The 15,957-nt window shown below is 40.7% G+C and overlaps 2 protein-coding genes across 3 annotated transcripts in view; one reads left to right on the top strand and one right to left on the bottom strand.

Moving 5' to 3' along the window:
• The first annotated feature begins 415 nt into the window (after positions 1–415).
• LOC108640453 (tubulin beta-2 chain) lies at positions 416–2,393 on the top strand. Of its 2 annotated transcripts, none has more exons than XM_029961415.1 (3): positions 416–520; positions 790–900; positions 1,116–2,393. In XM_029961415.1, the coding sequence occupies exons 2-3, from the start codon at positions 840–842 to the stop codon at positions 2,174–2,176; spliced, it is 1,122 nt and encodes a 373-aa protein (XP_029817275.1). In that variant the 5' UTR covers positions 416–520; positions 790–839; the 3' UTR covers positions 2,177–2,393. The 2 variants fall into 2 exon arrangements, with proteins under 2 accessions (XP_029817275.1, XP_029817276.1); XM_029961416.1 differs by having other exon boundaries at positions 474–515; positions 785–900.
• The window catches only part of BPHL (biphenyl hydrolase like), a 16,080-nt gene continuing 2,465 nt past the window's right edge, over positions 2,343–15,957 (bottom strand). The window contains exons 2-6 of the mRNA XM_029961401.1: positions 15,755–15,921; positions 11,394–11,547; positions 8,936–9,067; positions 5,836–5,959; positions 2,343–2,767 (exon numbers count right to left, since the gene is read on the bottom strand). Of these exons, the coding sequence (XP_029817261.1) occupies positions 2,680–2,767; positions 5,836–5,959; positions 8,936–9,067; positions 11,394–11,547; positions 15,755–15,921 (665 nt within the window). The 3' untranslated portion in view covers positions 2,343–2,679. The remainder of the gene's footprint in view (positions 2,768–5,835; positions 5,960–8,935; positions 9,068–11,393; positions 11,548–15,754; positions 15,922–15,957) is intronic.

The following is a 15,957-nucleotide window of genomic DNA, read 5'->3' as shown; positions in this document are numbered from 1 at the left end:
TCCCGAGGGAGGGAACGGGAGATGTGTCAGTGCCGTGGGTTACCCGCTTCCACCGAGGGAGTGCAAGTGTTGCCATTCTGTAGGGGCTATAGGGTCTTAAGCCAAGGCTAGACAATGGGAGGAGGACAAATTCAGATAGCCAGGGAGGGTCACCCTCTGGATACGAGCTACAAACGAATTAACTTGTACTTCAATGCCCTGCCTTCTTGTCTGCCTTCTGTTAATTCAGCTGCTGTGGCCAGTGAAGCCCTTGAGCACTGACTCACCTGCCCAGCAGCTGCTCTGCCATGCAAGGGAGTGGTCAGGGCCACGGCATGCACAGACTGCACTGGTGCGTGTGATTGGCACTGGCCAGCTGTTTCCACTGGCACTGGAAATAGCTAATAGCCGTTTTTCAAAAATTTCTTCTAGTTCTGGGAGGTCATCAGCGATGAGCACGGCATTGATCCCACGGGCAGCTATCACGGGGACAGTGAACTGCAGCTGGAGAGGATCAATGTCTACTACAATGAAGCTGCTGGTAAGTTTGCCTGATTCCTCAGATGCCCTTAAATAAATGGGGCAGGCATGTCAGTTCACTGAGGCTGGAAATATCCCTAAACAAGAGTTGTCATCTGCCAGTGACTCCTCTAAGAGACCTTTGTTCTCAGAAAGGTACTGATGATACAGTAGTCTTGATTGAAACAGTGTGTCTCTCCAGAGAAATGTGGGGAGGAGGATGGCAGAACAGCAGGGGTCCTGTGACACTGGCTGCCAACTGTGGGACTATAATGCTGGTTCCTCTCACAGGTAACAAGTATGTCCCACGTGCCATCCTCGTGGACCTGGAACCTGGCACCATGGACTCTGTGCGCTCTGGCCCCTTTGGACAGATCTTCCGTCCTGACAACTTTGTCTTTGGTGAGTGAGTGTGAGATGGAAGAGTCCCAGAGTGGGAACTCAACACACAGAAAAGACTTGGAGCAAGCACGCAAATGACCCTGGGGGACCTGAAACCCAGTGGCAGAGTGGGGATGGAAGTGAAGGGTGGAGCCCATGGGGAAGGGGAAAGTGGCGTCATCTCTGTTTGTCCCTGGGGCGCTAATGTGGCACCTTGCTTGTGGTCTGCCCTCCAGGTCAGAGCGGGGCTGGCAACAACTGGGCCAAGGGGCACTACACGGAAGGCGCCGAGCTGGTGGACTCTGTGCTGGATGTGGTGAGGAAGGAGTCAGAGAGCTGTGACTGCCTCCAGGGCTTCCAGTTGACCCACTCGTTGGGCGGAGGCACAGGCTCTGGGATGGGCACCCTCCTCATCAGCAAGATCCGGGAGGAGTACCCCGACCGCATCATGAACACCTTCAGCGTGATGCCCTCGCCCAAGGTGTCGGACACGGTGGTGGAGCCCTACAATGCCACCCTGTCCGTGCACCAGCTGGTGGAGAACACGGACGAGACCTACTGCATCGACAACGAGGCACTGTATGACATTTGCTTCCGCACCCTGAAGCTGACCACTCCCACGTACGGGGACCTCAACCACCTGGTGTCGGCCACCATGAGCGGCGTGACCACCTGCCTTCGCTTCCCCGGCCAGCTGAACGCCGACCTGCGCAAGCTGGCGGTCAACATGGTGCCTTTCCCCCGGCTGCACTTCTTCATGCCGGGCTTCGCCCCTCTCACCAGCCGCGGCAGCCAGCAGTACCGCGCCCTGACGGTGCCTGAGCTGACGCAGCAGATGTTCGACTCCAAGAATATGATGGCCGCCTGCGACCCCCGCCACGGGCGCTACCTGACGGTGGCCGCCATCTTCCGGGGCCGCATGTCCATGAAGGAGGTGGACGAGCAGATGCTCAACGTGCAGAACAAGAACAGCAGCTACTTTGTGGAGTGGATCCCCAACAACGTGAAGACGGCCGTCTGCGACATCCCCCCGCGCGGCCTCAAGATGTCCGCCACCTTCATCGGCAACAGCACGGCCATCCAGGAGCTCTTCAAGAGGATCTCGGAGCAGTTCACGGCCATGTTCCGGCGCAAGGCTTTCTTGCACTGGTACACTGGCGAGGGCATGGATGAGATGGAGTTCACGGAGGCAGAGAGCAACATGAACGACCTGGTCTCCGAATACCAGCAATACCAGGATGCCACTGCTGATGAGCAGGGGGAGTTTGAAGAGGAAGGGGAGGAGGATGAGGCTTGAGCCCCCTGGTATCAAAAGAACTTCTGTAAAGCAGGCATGCATACTGAATGACTTCCGATGGTGGTGGTGAAGCATGTTTTCTAGAAACTGTGTACTAATTATCTTCTCAGCACTTGTAACTTTGGCAGATTTCTCAATGTAACAGTTCTGAATCCTAATTATCACAATGTTTTTTGTCCTTTAATGTTAGGAGCACATAAAGGCATGTATTCTAGATCATGTTTTCTGTCTTTCTTAATGCCTCTATTGGACGAAGAACAGCTGCTCAGCCTGTGTGGCAACAAGTAAGTTTAAAGACATGTCAGAAATCTTGCAGCACAGTGGTGTGCTCTGATCCACTGAGGCTTACGTATTCTCAAAACATATGCTTCTCATGCAAATGTGTTTAATGTTTTTTCTTACAGGACTCAGACCTACCTATAAATTGAATGAAAATGGAAAGCCACCCTAAGCTCTTAAACAAGTTAAAGGACAAGCATCTCTAACTTGTTTTATAGTTCAAGTCAGCGTAGGAAGTCTTCCACTTGTCTGTTGAAGTCCTCTGCAAAACGCAGGTGTAAATTATGCTTTCCTTCTGGCATCAAAAGCAACCTTAAAAGAGGAAAAAATCAAACATAGATTATATGTTTTATTCCGTGAGTATAGGTGATTAAAACACTTGTTGCCTTTTCCTTGCTCTTGATTACCCAATAAGGAACTGAAGTAACATTTAAGTACTGTTCCTAGGTATGTGGTTCAGAATGTGAACCGCAGCAACAGCTGAAGCAACAAGCACACCAATTGCCCCACTTTGAGAAGGATAAAATAAGCCTGAAACAAATTTTGCCCAGTTTCTAGCAGCCTTTTCTGTGATCTACAAAGAAGATAAGATTCCAAAACTTATGTGAACAGCCTGCATCTTTGAAAGGTATGTGAAGTACCTGAGCACTTTGTCTCTCACAGAACAGTAGTTGTGCTGGGCAGTGAACACATTGAAGAGATCACTACAAAAATGTAGAGTTCTTGTCACAGCTCAAACTTGGTTAGTGTTTGTACTTTGTCTAATCTTTCTGCAAAAAGACAATCCCAACCTAACGCCATTTGTTCATTAAAGTAAAAAGGGAAGTCAGAACTTCTTTGGTTATAACTTCTAAAAGTTTAGAAGTGGTAGTTCCTAAGAGGGTTAGATCTTTGTAATATGGATATGTGTGACATGCCTAAAATGCTACTTACTATTGCTTTCTGCCTGAGACAAACTTTATACATCAGGTATGTCCACTTCTTTTTATGAGGGTGGGAAATTCTTTAAGTTGTTTTTGTTCTACCATATACTAAGTGGTTTCAACAGAGCTAAAGAAGCCATTTTCACTGGTATGTCATTGCCTTCATGTCCTACTACAGCAAGGGGGATTAATCTTTTAGTGGTGACAAGTGCTGTTTTGTTTTGGGAAAAGAGCCAATAGGATGTGAACATACCCAGCTTTTCTACCAAACTTTATCTGAATTTCATTAAGTCTCTTTCTTCAAAGACTAAGCAGCACAGATGCACAAACCTATAGCACTGTGTATGCTATTTTCTACTGCCGTTAATGTTTCCTACTACTGTAACACTACCTAACCCCAGCCATACCATGCAAAGGCAGAGTGATGGCACACTCTTCTACCATAAGACAAACAAGAAATGTATCTGCATTACAGATCAGAAAAAGCTTTTTCTACCTTACTACTAGATAAAAGTCAAGGCAAGAAAAGCTGATTGACAGAAACTTGTGTTACTGAGAATGTGCTAAATTTATGGTTTTCCTTCTGCTTCCCAATGGAACATGTAATTTCCAGTGCAACCAGGGAAGAAGGGGACCATGTACCCAAGTATTCATTTCTGAGAACATCACTAATCTGGTTTGTTTTCTGACAAATACGCATACAGGGGAGAACATCAGCACAAAGGTATGCAAAGAATCAGTTTTACATTTTACATTTTACTGGATGGCAATTTCTAACAGTGTTTCCTTTTGGGCTTGTTTTCCAAGAAGAAGCTATCAGATCCTTGTCTAGTTTTTGTCCTGACTTGGCTTAGTCAGTATCTGGAGCATTTTGGAGCTCAGTGAAATCAAAAAGGATGATATGTGTTCTGAGCAGGCCATGTAGGAGTAACTAACTGGCAGACATGGAATAAAACACTTGCATGTGATTGTTAGGAAGGTCTCTTGTTTTCATCTTCCCTGTGGCATAATGCATCCCTATGATCAGCAGGGCTGACTTTGAGATAATTATATCACTCATTTTTGCACAGACATGACACCAATAAAACAGATTCCTGTATTTTGCATTCATAAAAATGTGCTTGGTGTTTTTTTTCCCCCCTGCTACTTCTGTACTCTACCACTAATTGTCACAGTCTCTTATTAAGTAGTAATAGAACTCTTGCATTTGTGTGTAAATTTATGAAGAAAATTGAGCTGGTAGAATCCTAGCTTTTAATAGGAAGCATTTCTGGAATTTTCAAATTGTGTTGGTTTTGGCTGGGATAGAGTTAATTTTCTTCACACTAGCTGTTACGGCGATATGTTTTAGATTTGTGCTGAAAACAGTGTTGATAATATAGAGATGTTTCCGTTATTGCTGAACAGTGCTTACACAGTGTCAAGGCCTTTCCTGCTTCTCATACTCCTCACTATCAAGGAGGCTGAGGATGCACAAGGAGTTGGGAGGGGACACAGCTGGGACGGTTGACCCCAACTGACCAAAGGAATATTCCATACCCTACGGCATCATGCTCAGCATATAGAGCTGGGAGAAGAAGGAAGGGGGACATTTGGAGTTGATGATGTTTTGTCTTCCCAAGTAACTGTTATGTGTGATGGAGCCCAGCTTTCCTGGAGATAGCTGAACACTTGTCTTCCTATGGGAAGCAGTGAGTTAAGTCCTTGTTTTGCTTTGTTTGGATGTGCGGCTTTTGCTTTACCTATTAAACTGTCTTTATCTCAACACATGAGTTTTTTCCCTTTTACTCATCTGATTCTCTTCCTGATCCCACTGGTGAGGGGTTGATCAGTACCTAGTTGCTGCCTGGGATAAAACCACAGCACACATGAATCACATCGTGCCCTCAGATTTTTCTTGTTGATAAAGTAATATCTTGGAGAACAGTTGCACCTTTTTTTTTTTCTTATTCTGTTTTTCTTAAGAACACTGAAAATTCATGGGGCAGTTGGAAACCTAAAATCTTGGAGGTTGTGGTTCACATCAGCAAGGCAGACCAAACAGAAGCATCCTGTGCTTTTCTCTCTAATAACTTGGAATCTAAGTTCCCTGTTCTACTGAATGGGACAGAAATGAGGTCTCTTACAGCAAAAAGAATGCAATGGTCACAACTAAAGCAGAAATTTGCTTGTTTTGATAAATATTGGACAGTGCTGGTTCTGTGTGACTAGTCGAAAGAGGAAAAGGAACTTGGTTTCTCTCAGAGGGCTTTAGGAAGGAGCTTATTAAATTACTGTACTTTTTATATTGCAAGAAAGGTTCAGCTGCACTGTTTGCATTGTAACTTGCTAGGGATATTTAGAATAGCTCTGTGGCAGAGACAACTTGTCCAAATACTTTTTCTTTAAAAACACTGCGGGTTTGAACTGCTTCATCTCTTCAACAATGGTTTATAAAAACTCCACCATATAACTTACCGAGAGCCTTTGATGTGCTTATGAATGTATTCTGCATGAGCCTGTGGGACCAAAGGGTCTTTCTCACCATGAATTATAAATGTGGGGCATTTAATATTTGGCAGCAACTGTTGGCAGATATTACCTAGGGAGAAAATAAATGAAGGTCACACTTTATTTTAAAATTGTATGAAAGACTGAAACTGCTTTTGTAGAGGCGTCTGAACTCCACTGAGTTCTAGCTATTGCCTCTCCTTGTTGATACTGTGCAATTAATCTACAGAACTAGGTAAGCAGGACTATAGTTAACATTTCCTTCTCCAAAATGTTACTTCACTGCAATTTGCTTCACTAATGGATACTATCACAAAAGGATGGAGAGAATGAAGTATCTCTGTTCTACATATCTCCCCCAGGCTCTCTTTGACTCTTCAAAGCCAATACATGCATCTCCTTCCCGGCTTTGTTCTTTTCAGCCTTAGAGTCTTACAACCCTCATGTTAATGCTACATTTTGTTACATCGGTTGTCAAGTTACAAGATTTGCTACTTCTATGAACAAGTTAACTTGGGTGGTACTCAGGCCTGTTGCACCTCCCAGATCCTTTGTTGTCTGCGATGATGTAGTGGGTTAACCCTGGCTGGGTGCCAGGCACCCACCAAAGCCACTCTCACTTCCCCTGACAAGTGGACAGGGTAGATAAAATATAATGAAAGGTTCATGAGTTGAGATAAGGACTGGGAGGGATGACTCACTGAACACCGTCACAGGCAAAATAGACTGAACTTTGAGATATTAATGGAATTTACTACTAATGAAATCAGAACAGGATAATGAGAAGAAAAACAAATCTTAGAAATTCCTTCCCAGCTCCACCTCCTCCCCCACAGAGCACAGTGAGACAGAGAATGGGGGTTAGGGTCAGTTGTTTCTGCCACTGCTCCAGGAAAAGAGTCCTCCTGCTCCAGCGTGGAGTCCCTCCCATGGGAGACAGGCCTCCATGAACTTCTCCAGTGTGAGTCCATCCCACGGGCCACAGTTTTCCATGAACTGCACCAGTGTGGGTCACCTTTCCACAGGGTACAATCCTTCAGGTACAGCCAGCTCCATTGTGGGTCCCCAACAGGGTGACAAGTCCTACCAGGATACCTCCTCTAAGGTGGGCTCTCTCTCTATAGGTCTGCAGGTCCCTGCTCCAGCATGGGCTTTCCACGTGTTCACAACATCCTTTCAGGCATCTACTTGCTCTGGCATGGGTCTCCTTCACGGGCTGCAGGTGAATCTCTGCACTCCCGTTGACTTTCATGGGCTGCAGGGGCACAACCTGCCTCACTATAGTCTTCACCATGGACTGCGGAGGAATCACTGCTCTGAAGCCCGGAGCACTTCCTTTTCCACTGACCTTGCTGTCTGCATAGTTGCTCCTATCACATAATCTCACTCTGCTCTTCTCTAGCTGCAAGAACTTTTTTTTCCCTTCTTAAATATCTTATCACAGAGGCATTACCACTATTTCTGACTGACTCAGCCTTAGCTAGTAGCATGTCCATCTGGCATCGGCTCTGCCGGACACAGGGGAAGCTTTAAGCAGCTTTTCACAGAAGCCACTCTTGTAGCCACCACTCTGCTACCAAAACCTGGACATGTAAACCCAATACAAAAGCATAACCATTTAATACAAATTGTACTAAAACTATTCAAAGGTTATTTTCCCTGCCCATTCAGAACCTCAAGAATAATTTTATGCTTACTAGTTGTTAATCTCATTAGAAGCAATTTTAATGCTTTTGCTTAAAGACTCTTCTGAATATTTCCCCCTTTCTTTTTTCCTCATCCCTTAGTAACTCAGTATCCAAACTCATTGCCTAACTTCTCACAAGGGAATCTCTGGGCAAAACATCCTCGATGAGTTTCATGTTCCATTTCTCTTCGAGCTAACTTCGTCCTGTGTGTAGTTGTCACCTTGCAGCTACCAACAGCTGTAAGGTTAATGCTCATACACACACACACTTTCCTTAGCTCTACAGTCAGAGGCCATTTCACAGAGTTTTTTCCAGTTGCTTCCTTATTTATAGAGTCTTAGTTTGCAGTTCTACTGGTTAAATATTTTCATTTAGAACATTTAACCCACAGTCCTCCAACACCTGCAGAAATATTGACTGTTTTTCAGAATAAGTAAATTTATCTAAGGTCATAGTTGGTAGTTATTTCCTAGTAAAGGAAATAACAGCAGCAACAATCTTGGATTTTGCAACTTTATGCAACTTACTCAGTTTCACTAAGTGTTGGCTCCTTCTAAAAGTTCATTTCTTATGACATTTCACACTAAAAGCTGTCCCATTTAGGGCAAATAGTCTACATCTTAAAAAAGAGCCTGAGTTGAGTTTTTGACCAGCGTAAGCTTTGCTGTCTTCCTTTTCTCTCTGATGGGTTTTATTAACCCCTTTCCTTATATCTGCTGTATCTGCACCTTTGTTTCAGTGTCTTAACTTTAATTTCAAAATAGCCTTGGCTGAAAACCCCTATGTAGAGTAATTGCAGAAATCTTCAGAGATAAACAATTATATCGTCTAGTTCAACTATTTTTTTAAAATTTTTTTAAACACCTAAGATATAGCAATAGTGTTTTTTAAATGTGCTTTTTTAATTCTGAGTTCTCAAAATCTGACATTCCCTCTTTTTTAACTCATATGCTTCTAGGTCTGAAAGAGTTCTTCAGCTCCAGTTTGCAAAAACAGGAAAGAACACACTTTTGGGATATCTTAACAGTGTCACCAAGAGATAATCCTTTGACACAGATACAGAAAAGGAGAAGATTCTGCTTAAGCAGAATCTCTCCTGTTCAGTCTGCACAAAAGCAATGACTTGATAATGCAGTTTTGTGGTGGAACAAGAGGAGAGACTCATCAGCTAACGTTTTCGATAAATGTGTTTTCCTCCTGTACCTTGCTGGTTCTGTGAACCATCTACAAAGTAATTGCTTCATTCCTGAGCGTGAGTCAGACCCAGCTTTTAATGTCATATGCAGAGTCCTTCCTTTACTGGTTACTGTGAGTGCTGTTAGATTTTTATCCAGAACTGCTACTATAATTGCTTCAGTTCAATATTGTAAAAGCCTTACCATCTGAATTTTCAGCAAAGTGAGATATTCCATCTACCCAAGCCTCACAGGTTTTTGCAAAGTAGTTATGTCCATATATCTCTTCCAGTGGTTTCCTGACCTTTTCACTCCATTTTGAAACATCTCGGATGCCTACATAAAATAACATTGAAATACGTTAAGTCCTTTCCAGCAACAAGATACAACCCAGTACTGACAACACCTAATATGAGGAAGTTTTCAAACCAGACTGCAAATATGTCTTTCAAACGTGAAACTGTAATGAATGGTTTTAAATAATTCATAGTATCAAACCGGTATAAAAGAGATAGTTGTGCAATCTCTGCTGGGGTCTTCTGAGTTGTAAAGGACCATCTTGTTATTATGACCACAAGGAACAACTGAAAAAAATTATAATCAAAGGACTCATTCCTAAAACTTCCAATGGTCCTTTTTGGAGGGCTTTCAGAAGAGAAGCTCAAGGAGGTACCTTGTGTATAAAAATGGGAATGTCTTATCAGCTGGTAATTCTTTTTTATATCCTTTAGCCTTTTGCACTGGCTCATGGATGGAAGTTCTTCCATGGCTCCTACCAGATCTCAGAGGAAGGAAGCTCTTACTAAGGCATTCCAGCAGGGTGACATCATGGTACATTTGCCATAGTCTTACAGAAAAACAAGTGATTCTACTTAGTAGAGTTCTGTGACTCATGGCAGGCTGGCTAAAGCTGTACAAATAATCTGACATTCTAATCATTTATTTATCAGATTTACCTAACTTTTTTTTCCCTCTAAAATTTTTAGTACTGCTCACAAACTAAGTCCAAATGGGTGACTCACTAAACTGTATTTCAGGTATACAGCTTTGTACCAATAAAGCCTGAAACAAAGTTGGCATGGCAGACAGTCTGAAATTACTGAATCATCAAACACCATCTATGCCACTAGCAAAGCTTTTAATTGGTTTCAAATGGGAATTTGGGAAAGAAAGGAGTGAGGTGTTAATTAACAAACAGAACCTGTCTGGCCAAATGACAAAGGTAGCAGTGACTGAAAGTCTTTTATGACAGCATCTGATTGGAAATGAGCTTGCTCACCCCAGGCTAGGTGTTACTGAACAGCTGTTTCCCATATAGAATCAACTGTTTTCTCCTCGTGGCTGGCCTCAATTTAAAAAGAGAAGGGAGAAGCCAATGTTGAAAGGACATAGATACCAAATAAGCACCTTTCTCTCCTATGAAACCCTCCACTGCAGCTGAGATACACTGATGAGTCAGTGGTAGAAGACTTGTGCTGCTATTCTCTGAGCTCCATCACCCAGAGATCTTGAAAGCACTAGTCCACAAAGAGGCCAAAGGTCAGCGTTGCAGTGGATGCTCCATGTAAAGTAGGACTTAATTTATTTGTTTGTTTATTTATTTATACATTTTAGCCTGCTGGCTGATACTAACTGATATGCATTTCATATTTATATAATAAAAACTTCATAAATATAAAAACATGTAAAGAAATAAAGCAGCACTTTTACAGAGCTAAAAAGCATTTTGCTTTCTGAACTAAAAAATATACTACTACCACTACCACTGAAAGTGTTTTAATATAGGTGAGGTAAATACACATGTGCAACACATACACTTGTATATTAGCTGAAGCTAGTCAGATTTCACAGCTGGTTTAAATCAAACTCCAGTCATTATAATGAAATTATACTGGGCTACATTTGTTGAGAGCCTACATGGCTAACTCTTAATTTCTAATGTTCAAAAGGAAATACGTTCCCTTTCTGAATTCACTACCAGTTTTTTTGCTATTTTCCTTTATAGTAAGAAGTGATCAGATTCTATTTCATGTGAGTGGAATAAGGATCATAAATCCCACGTTTCTTTACTTTGTAAAGACTTTGTAATGACAATAATTAACTTTAAAGGAATTCAAATTATAAAGGCATCTTGGGACACTTACTTGAATGATTCATTTGCTTCCCAAACTTAACAGGTAAGTTATGAACTTGTTTTCTTACTGTCTATATATTATTATATAGGCCCTAGAGGCAAAAGCTGTTATGTGCTAGCCCAGTGATTATCTCTGGATCTTGTTTAAAGGTTGTGCAAGATGTGAGAAAAGAAATCAAACCTGTGGCCTATAGTATTATTTGGAATTTATTTTTAGGAATTTGTTACAGCAACAAAAATTTGACTTTCTGAAAAATACTATTATAACTTACACTTTTCAGCTGTGTAAGTTGCTGAGGATTTGTTAAAAAATCTCTTATATTACCCCTAAAGTAATTGTTAGAGAGTTTCTCACTATAACTTTAATCTATCCCTAAACTTAGCAATGTAGCGAATTTTGTGTCCTATCTCTTTAGGTTTGTAGTGTCCTCAACTCTGTCTCCACTTAGCTATTACATGACCAAGATTCTTGGATCAAGAAGAAATTAAAATAATTCGTTTAGGATACAATATTCAGTTGGTACATACCATTATAAATTCTCACATCCTCTTGAGTAACGCTGGCATTTGCTCCCCAGACAACCAACTTGTGGATAAGATTTGGATACTTTGCAGCTGCAATGAGTGCTGTGATTCCACCATCACTCCACCCCAGCAAAGAGAACTTCTTAAATTTTAGTGCCTTGATTTATACAAGAAAGTTATATGCTAATCATCAGCTGGTTTTACAAGCAAACATAAAATATTTCTTGAAAATTAACTGCACAGTTTTAGATACAACACTACATGGTTGAACTATAGTTAGCTTTCATATTTAGAAAGCATAATTTTCCTACTATACAAAAAAATACTAGAGAGAAGGTCTATTTAGAAGAACTATTTAGAAAACAATAAATTACACCCACCATTTTAATTTTCTATAAACTCTTTTATGAAACAGGCAGTAGTCCTAATTAGAATCTTGCTGCATTTAAAAAAGGACTCAAAAAAAAAAGAAAAGAAATGTTTATTTGCAATGGAGAATACTTTTCAGAGAGCCTGATGGTAAGAAGAATCTGTGGATTCTCTTGGTATGAAGTCGGCAAAGACTATCACAGTGTGGATGGTAGGTAATCCAAGATCAAGCTAACTTAAGAAAAAGAAAAGCGTAAGACTTAAAAAATGGAACCCAGTGATCTAATTTACTGATGTTAGCTGAGCTAAAAAAAAAATTCTGCTCTGTAACAATCAAAAAATGCTTTAAGTATTTCCTAAAGGATTGTATCAAGTTTTAGTGGCTAAGTCACATTTTCTGAAGCTTTTAAGTGTATATTTTAAATGTTACTTCATGGTGAATTGCAATTCAAAACATTAATAACGAAATTCCTCCTCCTCAAAAAAGAAGGCTCAGGGCAAAAAGTACAACAACCAAGACCTTAATTTATTCTGACCAGTGCCAGGACTTGAGGAAATAGTATGAAGCTGAGCTGGGGGAGGTTTAGCTTGGATATCAGGAAAAATTTTTTCACCTGGAGGGTGATTAGGCCCTGGAACAGGCTCCCCAGGGAAGTGGCCACAGCACCAAGCCTGAGAGAGTTCAAGAAGCATTTGGACAGTGCTCTCAGGCACATGGTGTGATTCTTGGGAATTTGTGCAGGGCCAGGAATTGAAGTCAATGATCCTGATGGGTCCTTTCCAACTCAGCATATACTATGATTCTGTGATAATGCTTTCCACTAGAATTTGAAACTCTTGTTTCTTCATAAATCAGAACATGTGGTAGAGGGTACTGAAGCAAGAGGTGAGAAGATTTTGCGTGTGTTATGTTCAGTGGGCAAAGAGTGGGGAAGGTAAAGGCACTCAGGAGTAAATGCATCTGAAGGTTTGTACAGGGACAATGCTCAATGGTTAAGTGATATTTTCAGTTTTTCATATAGAAACTTCAGTTTGTGAACTCATTCACAAGCAAATATAAAGGTTTCAAAGTGGTTTTTGGTTTTGTTTTGCAGCCTTTCAGATGTGATTAAGGAAGATAGTGTACTTTGGTAGGAAAAGGAGCAAGTTAGCTGAATGAGTTTCTCTAGTGCTTGGTGTTCTTGGAAGCCCAGTACATTGCTGGGATAGAAGAAAGCAAAAATGCAGGCAATAAGAGAAACAACTATAGAGTGAGAAAAAGAAGCTTCTAGTCTGCTTAGAAATTTGATGCTCAAGTGAGGCATAACTATCAGTGAGCTCGATATTCAGCAGACTTCTATCCCTATAAGGCTTTTCTGGTTTGGGCTTCTTCATTGCTATACTGCTATACTACACTGTAGTGTTGAGCAATTTCAGATTTCACTCTGCTGAGCTATAATTACTAAACAGAAAAGAAATAAGATAGGGGAAAGAAAGGGACATGTAAAGTAAGAGCTGACAGCAGGAAAAGAGAGAATCTTGAATTTTAGTAGCTGACCAGTTGGGCCTGGTCTGCTGAAAAAGCAGTTATCTGTGACCAACTTCCATTATTGTGTTGCTGAAGGATTACTGACATCTTGGCAGATTTTGGGAGCTGGTAGCAGTGCTTGTAAAAGTTAAGTTTTTGATGTTGTTCCTACTGTTACCTTACTGCCAATAGCAAACTACGGAGCTCAAGGCTGGTTGATGGGTGGAATAACTGATTAAAATTTTTGTTCTTTATGCCAGGTTATTTGAGATCTATTTGCCTCAAGTATTTCTCTTGTTTATTGGCCATCATCTTGATACATTCCTTGGGTTATCTCAGGATGCTTTTCCAGCAGGAGGAATTTAATTTATCCTTTGCAGCCTTCCAAAAAACAATGTGATGTAACAGATGTGCTGGATAAGGTGTGCATGTTTGTTTGCTTTAATTTTGAACTACTTTACAGAACAGGTCTCTACCTAATATTGGCAATAACTTGAAAGCTGGTTGTACAGTGCAATTCTGTGGGGGATTTTGTGCTGCCTTTACTCTCTAAGTGAACAAAATTTCTTTTAGTCACCTTCTCTGTCTAGACCTATGTGAAATGCAATCAAATGACCAATATGCTGTGAGAGAAGAAACATACAACAGTGAGTTGCAATACAAAGCACTCTGCACGTTATGTTTTAACTGGGTCACAGTGAGTGTATCACAAGCCAAAATTACAACTGATCTACAAAAACATGGAGAAGCCCAAGCTCATCCCTTCACTAGGACAGTAGCTCTGAAGAGTAAGAATTTCTTAAATATCAATACTAATTATTTCCCTAATAATTGTTTTAATGCTATTGACTTTGCTAGCATTAGATATTGGGGTGGAGTGTGGGGAAGTGGACTTATTTGCATTGTACTCCTTTTATTTCAAGCAAGCTCCTTCAGAGAACACATAGAGAGATACAGAATAGTGTCATCTGCATAAAGGTGCTAAATACTCAGCAGAATTTCAGCTTTTATTATTTCAAAGGAAGCTTGCAGTACTCACATCTCCAGCAGAGATACCAGAATTGGAAGGAGACTAGAACAAAGGTTCTGAAGGCTCACCTATATGGATGTGTTTTCTGGCTGAGTGTAGGCTGGATGATGCATGTAAACCATTATATTCTGCATATCACAGTTGGAATGGTTCCTTGGGATTTGTGCTATACTTTATAATATGCTAAAATAGAAGCAAGCAACCCACGCTTGGGGAGATTTTAATAATTTGTTATTATACACTTATATTAAGAAACATCTTCAAAAAACCAGGATGCTATGTCTCATTTGTTTTGGCAGCTCTAGAGATTGGTAGGCTGCTGTCCTGTTTGACTGGAAGCTACATGGTTACATTCCCTTTGGAGAAAGCTCTGTTTTCTATTTTGCATTTATTAGTATTTGAACAGGGTCAAGAAAGGGGATTAGAACCATTTAGACTGAAAGTTTGTCACCTATTCATGGTAGCATCTTTATTTTCTTTGCTAGTGTAGCAGAAGAAATTGAAGATTTACAGTGCAGAGAGATTGCTTTTATGGTTAAAGGGCAAATGTGTGTCTTAACCTCGATCCTCCTGTCAGACTTATTTTGTTTCACTATGCAGAATATACCAGGAAGGCTGCATTTCCATTTCCAGATGGGTTTCAGAAAGGTTATTTTTTATTACAGAAATACAGTTGGATTGACTGTCTGAATCTTGTCTCATATTTTTGGAATTTGAATGCCCTGCCAACTTCCTTAACATGACCAAAGAGACTGTATAGCTTAATATAACAAAGCCAAAATATTAGTTAAAACTAAACCAGGAAATTGTGTTGGCACTTATAGGATGGAATAAAAGAAGAACACAGAAACACAGATTTGAATAAAAAAAATCTGCAAGAAGGAAAAATAATAACAGCCTTAAGCCATATTCTTTACAATCAAAAAAGTTGTATTAGTTATTAAGATTTGGTGTGGTCATAGGAACCCTTTGATTTCCCACAAAAATTATTTCAGTAATATTCTGTAAAATGCAAAGCATCAGGTAAATTTTTAGAATCAAATGTTTCTTAAAATAGGCTGCTCAAGGCAAAATGCCAAGATACTATTAGATAGAAATTTTTCTAAGAGTGTTTCAGTACTGTAATCTTTTCAATTAAACCACTGCACAGACTTTGGTTTTAACATATACTTTACCTAAACTTATATGGTTCTTGGCTGCAAACCTCTTAGGGCAGGTCTTGGAATAAATGCATATTGCTTTATAATTAATTCCCACTGCTGAACCACTATGTATCTTGCAGAATAGATGGAAGAAGAAAATATTTTCCATACTAGTGTGTACTTGCTCACTCTAAAGTCTTCATTTGTACCATCTTTTGCATAACTTGTGGTCTGCTGGAAACAACCTTCCTCCTTCCCAAAGTTTAAGAAAGACAGCTTAAAAAAAAGAAATAATAAAATCTCAGAACAGATTTACCTGCATAAGATCCACAGCATCTTTTGCATCCCTTTCAAAGAAATCTGGAGGAAAGTCTCGAGATGGAGGAATGGACTTTCCATATCCCCGAGGATCCCAAGCAACAACTGTGAAAAGTTGCTTATTCATAAACTTAAGCTGAGGTCCAAAATCAGTTTGACCACTTCCTGAAACAGAATTTTTCAGTTTTATTAACCACCATA

Source organism: Manacus vitellinus, unplaced genomic scaffold, assembly GCF_001715985.3.
Source record: "Manacus vitellinus isolate BGI_N305 unplaced genomic scaffold, ASM171598v3 scaffold_33_pilon, whole genome shotgun sequence".
In the NCBI taxonomy this organism is placed as follows: Eukaryota; Metazoa; Chordata; class Aves; order Passeriformes; family Pipridae; genus Manacus; species Manacus vitellinus.
The sequence above is the reverse complement of the archived record's forward strand: the minus strand, read 5'-3'. Positions and strand labels throughout refer to the sequence as shown.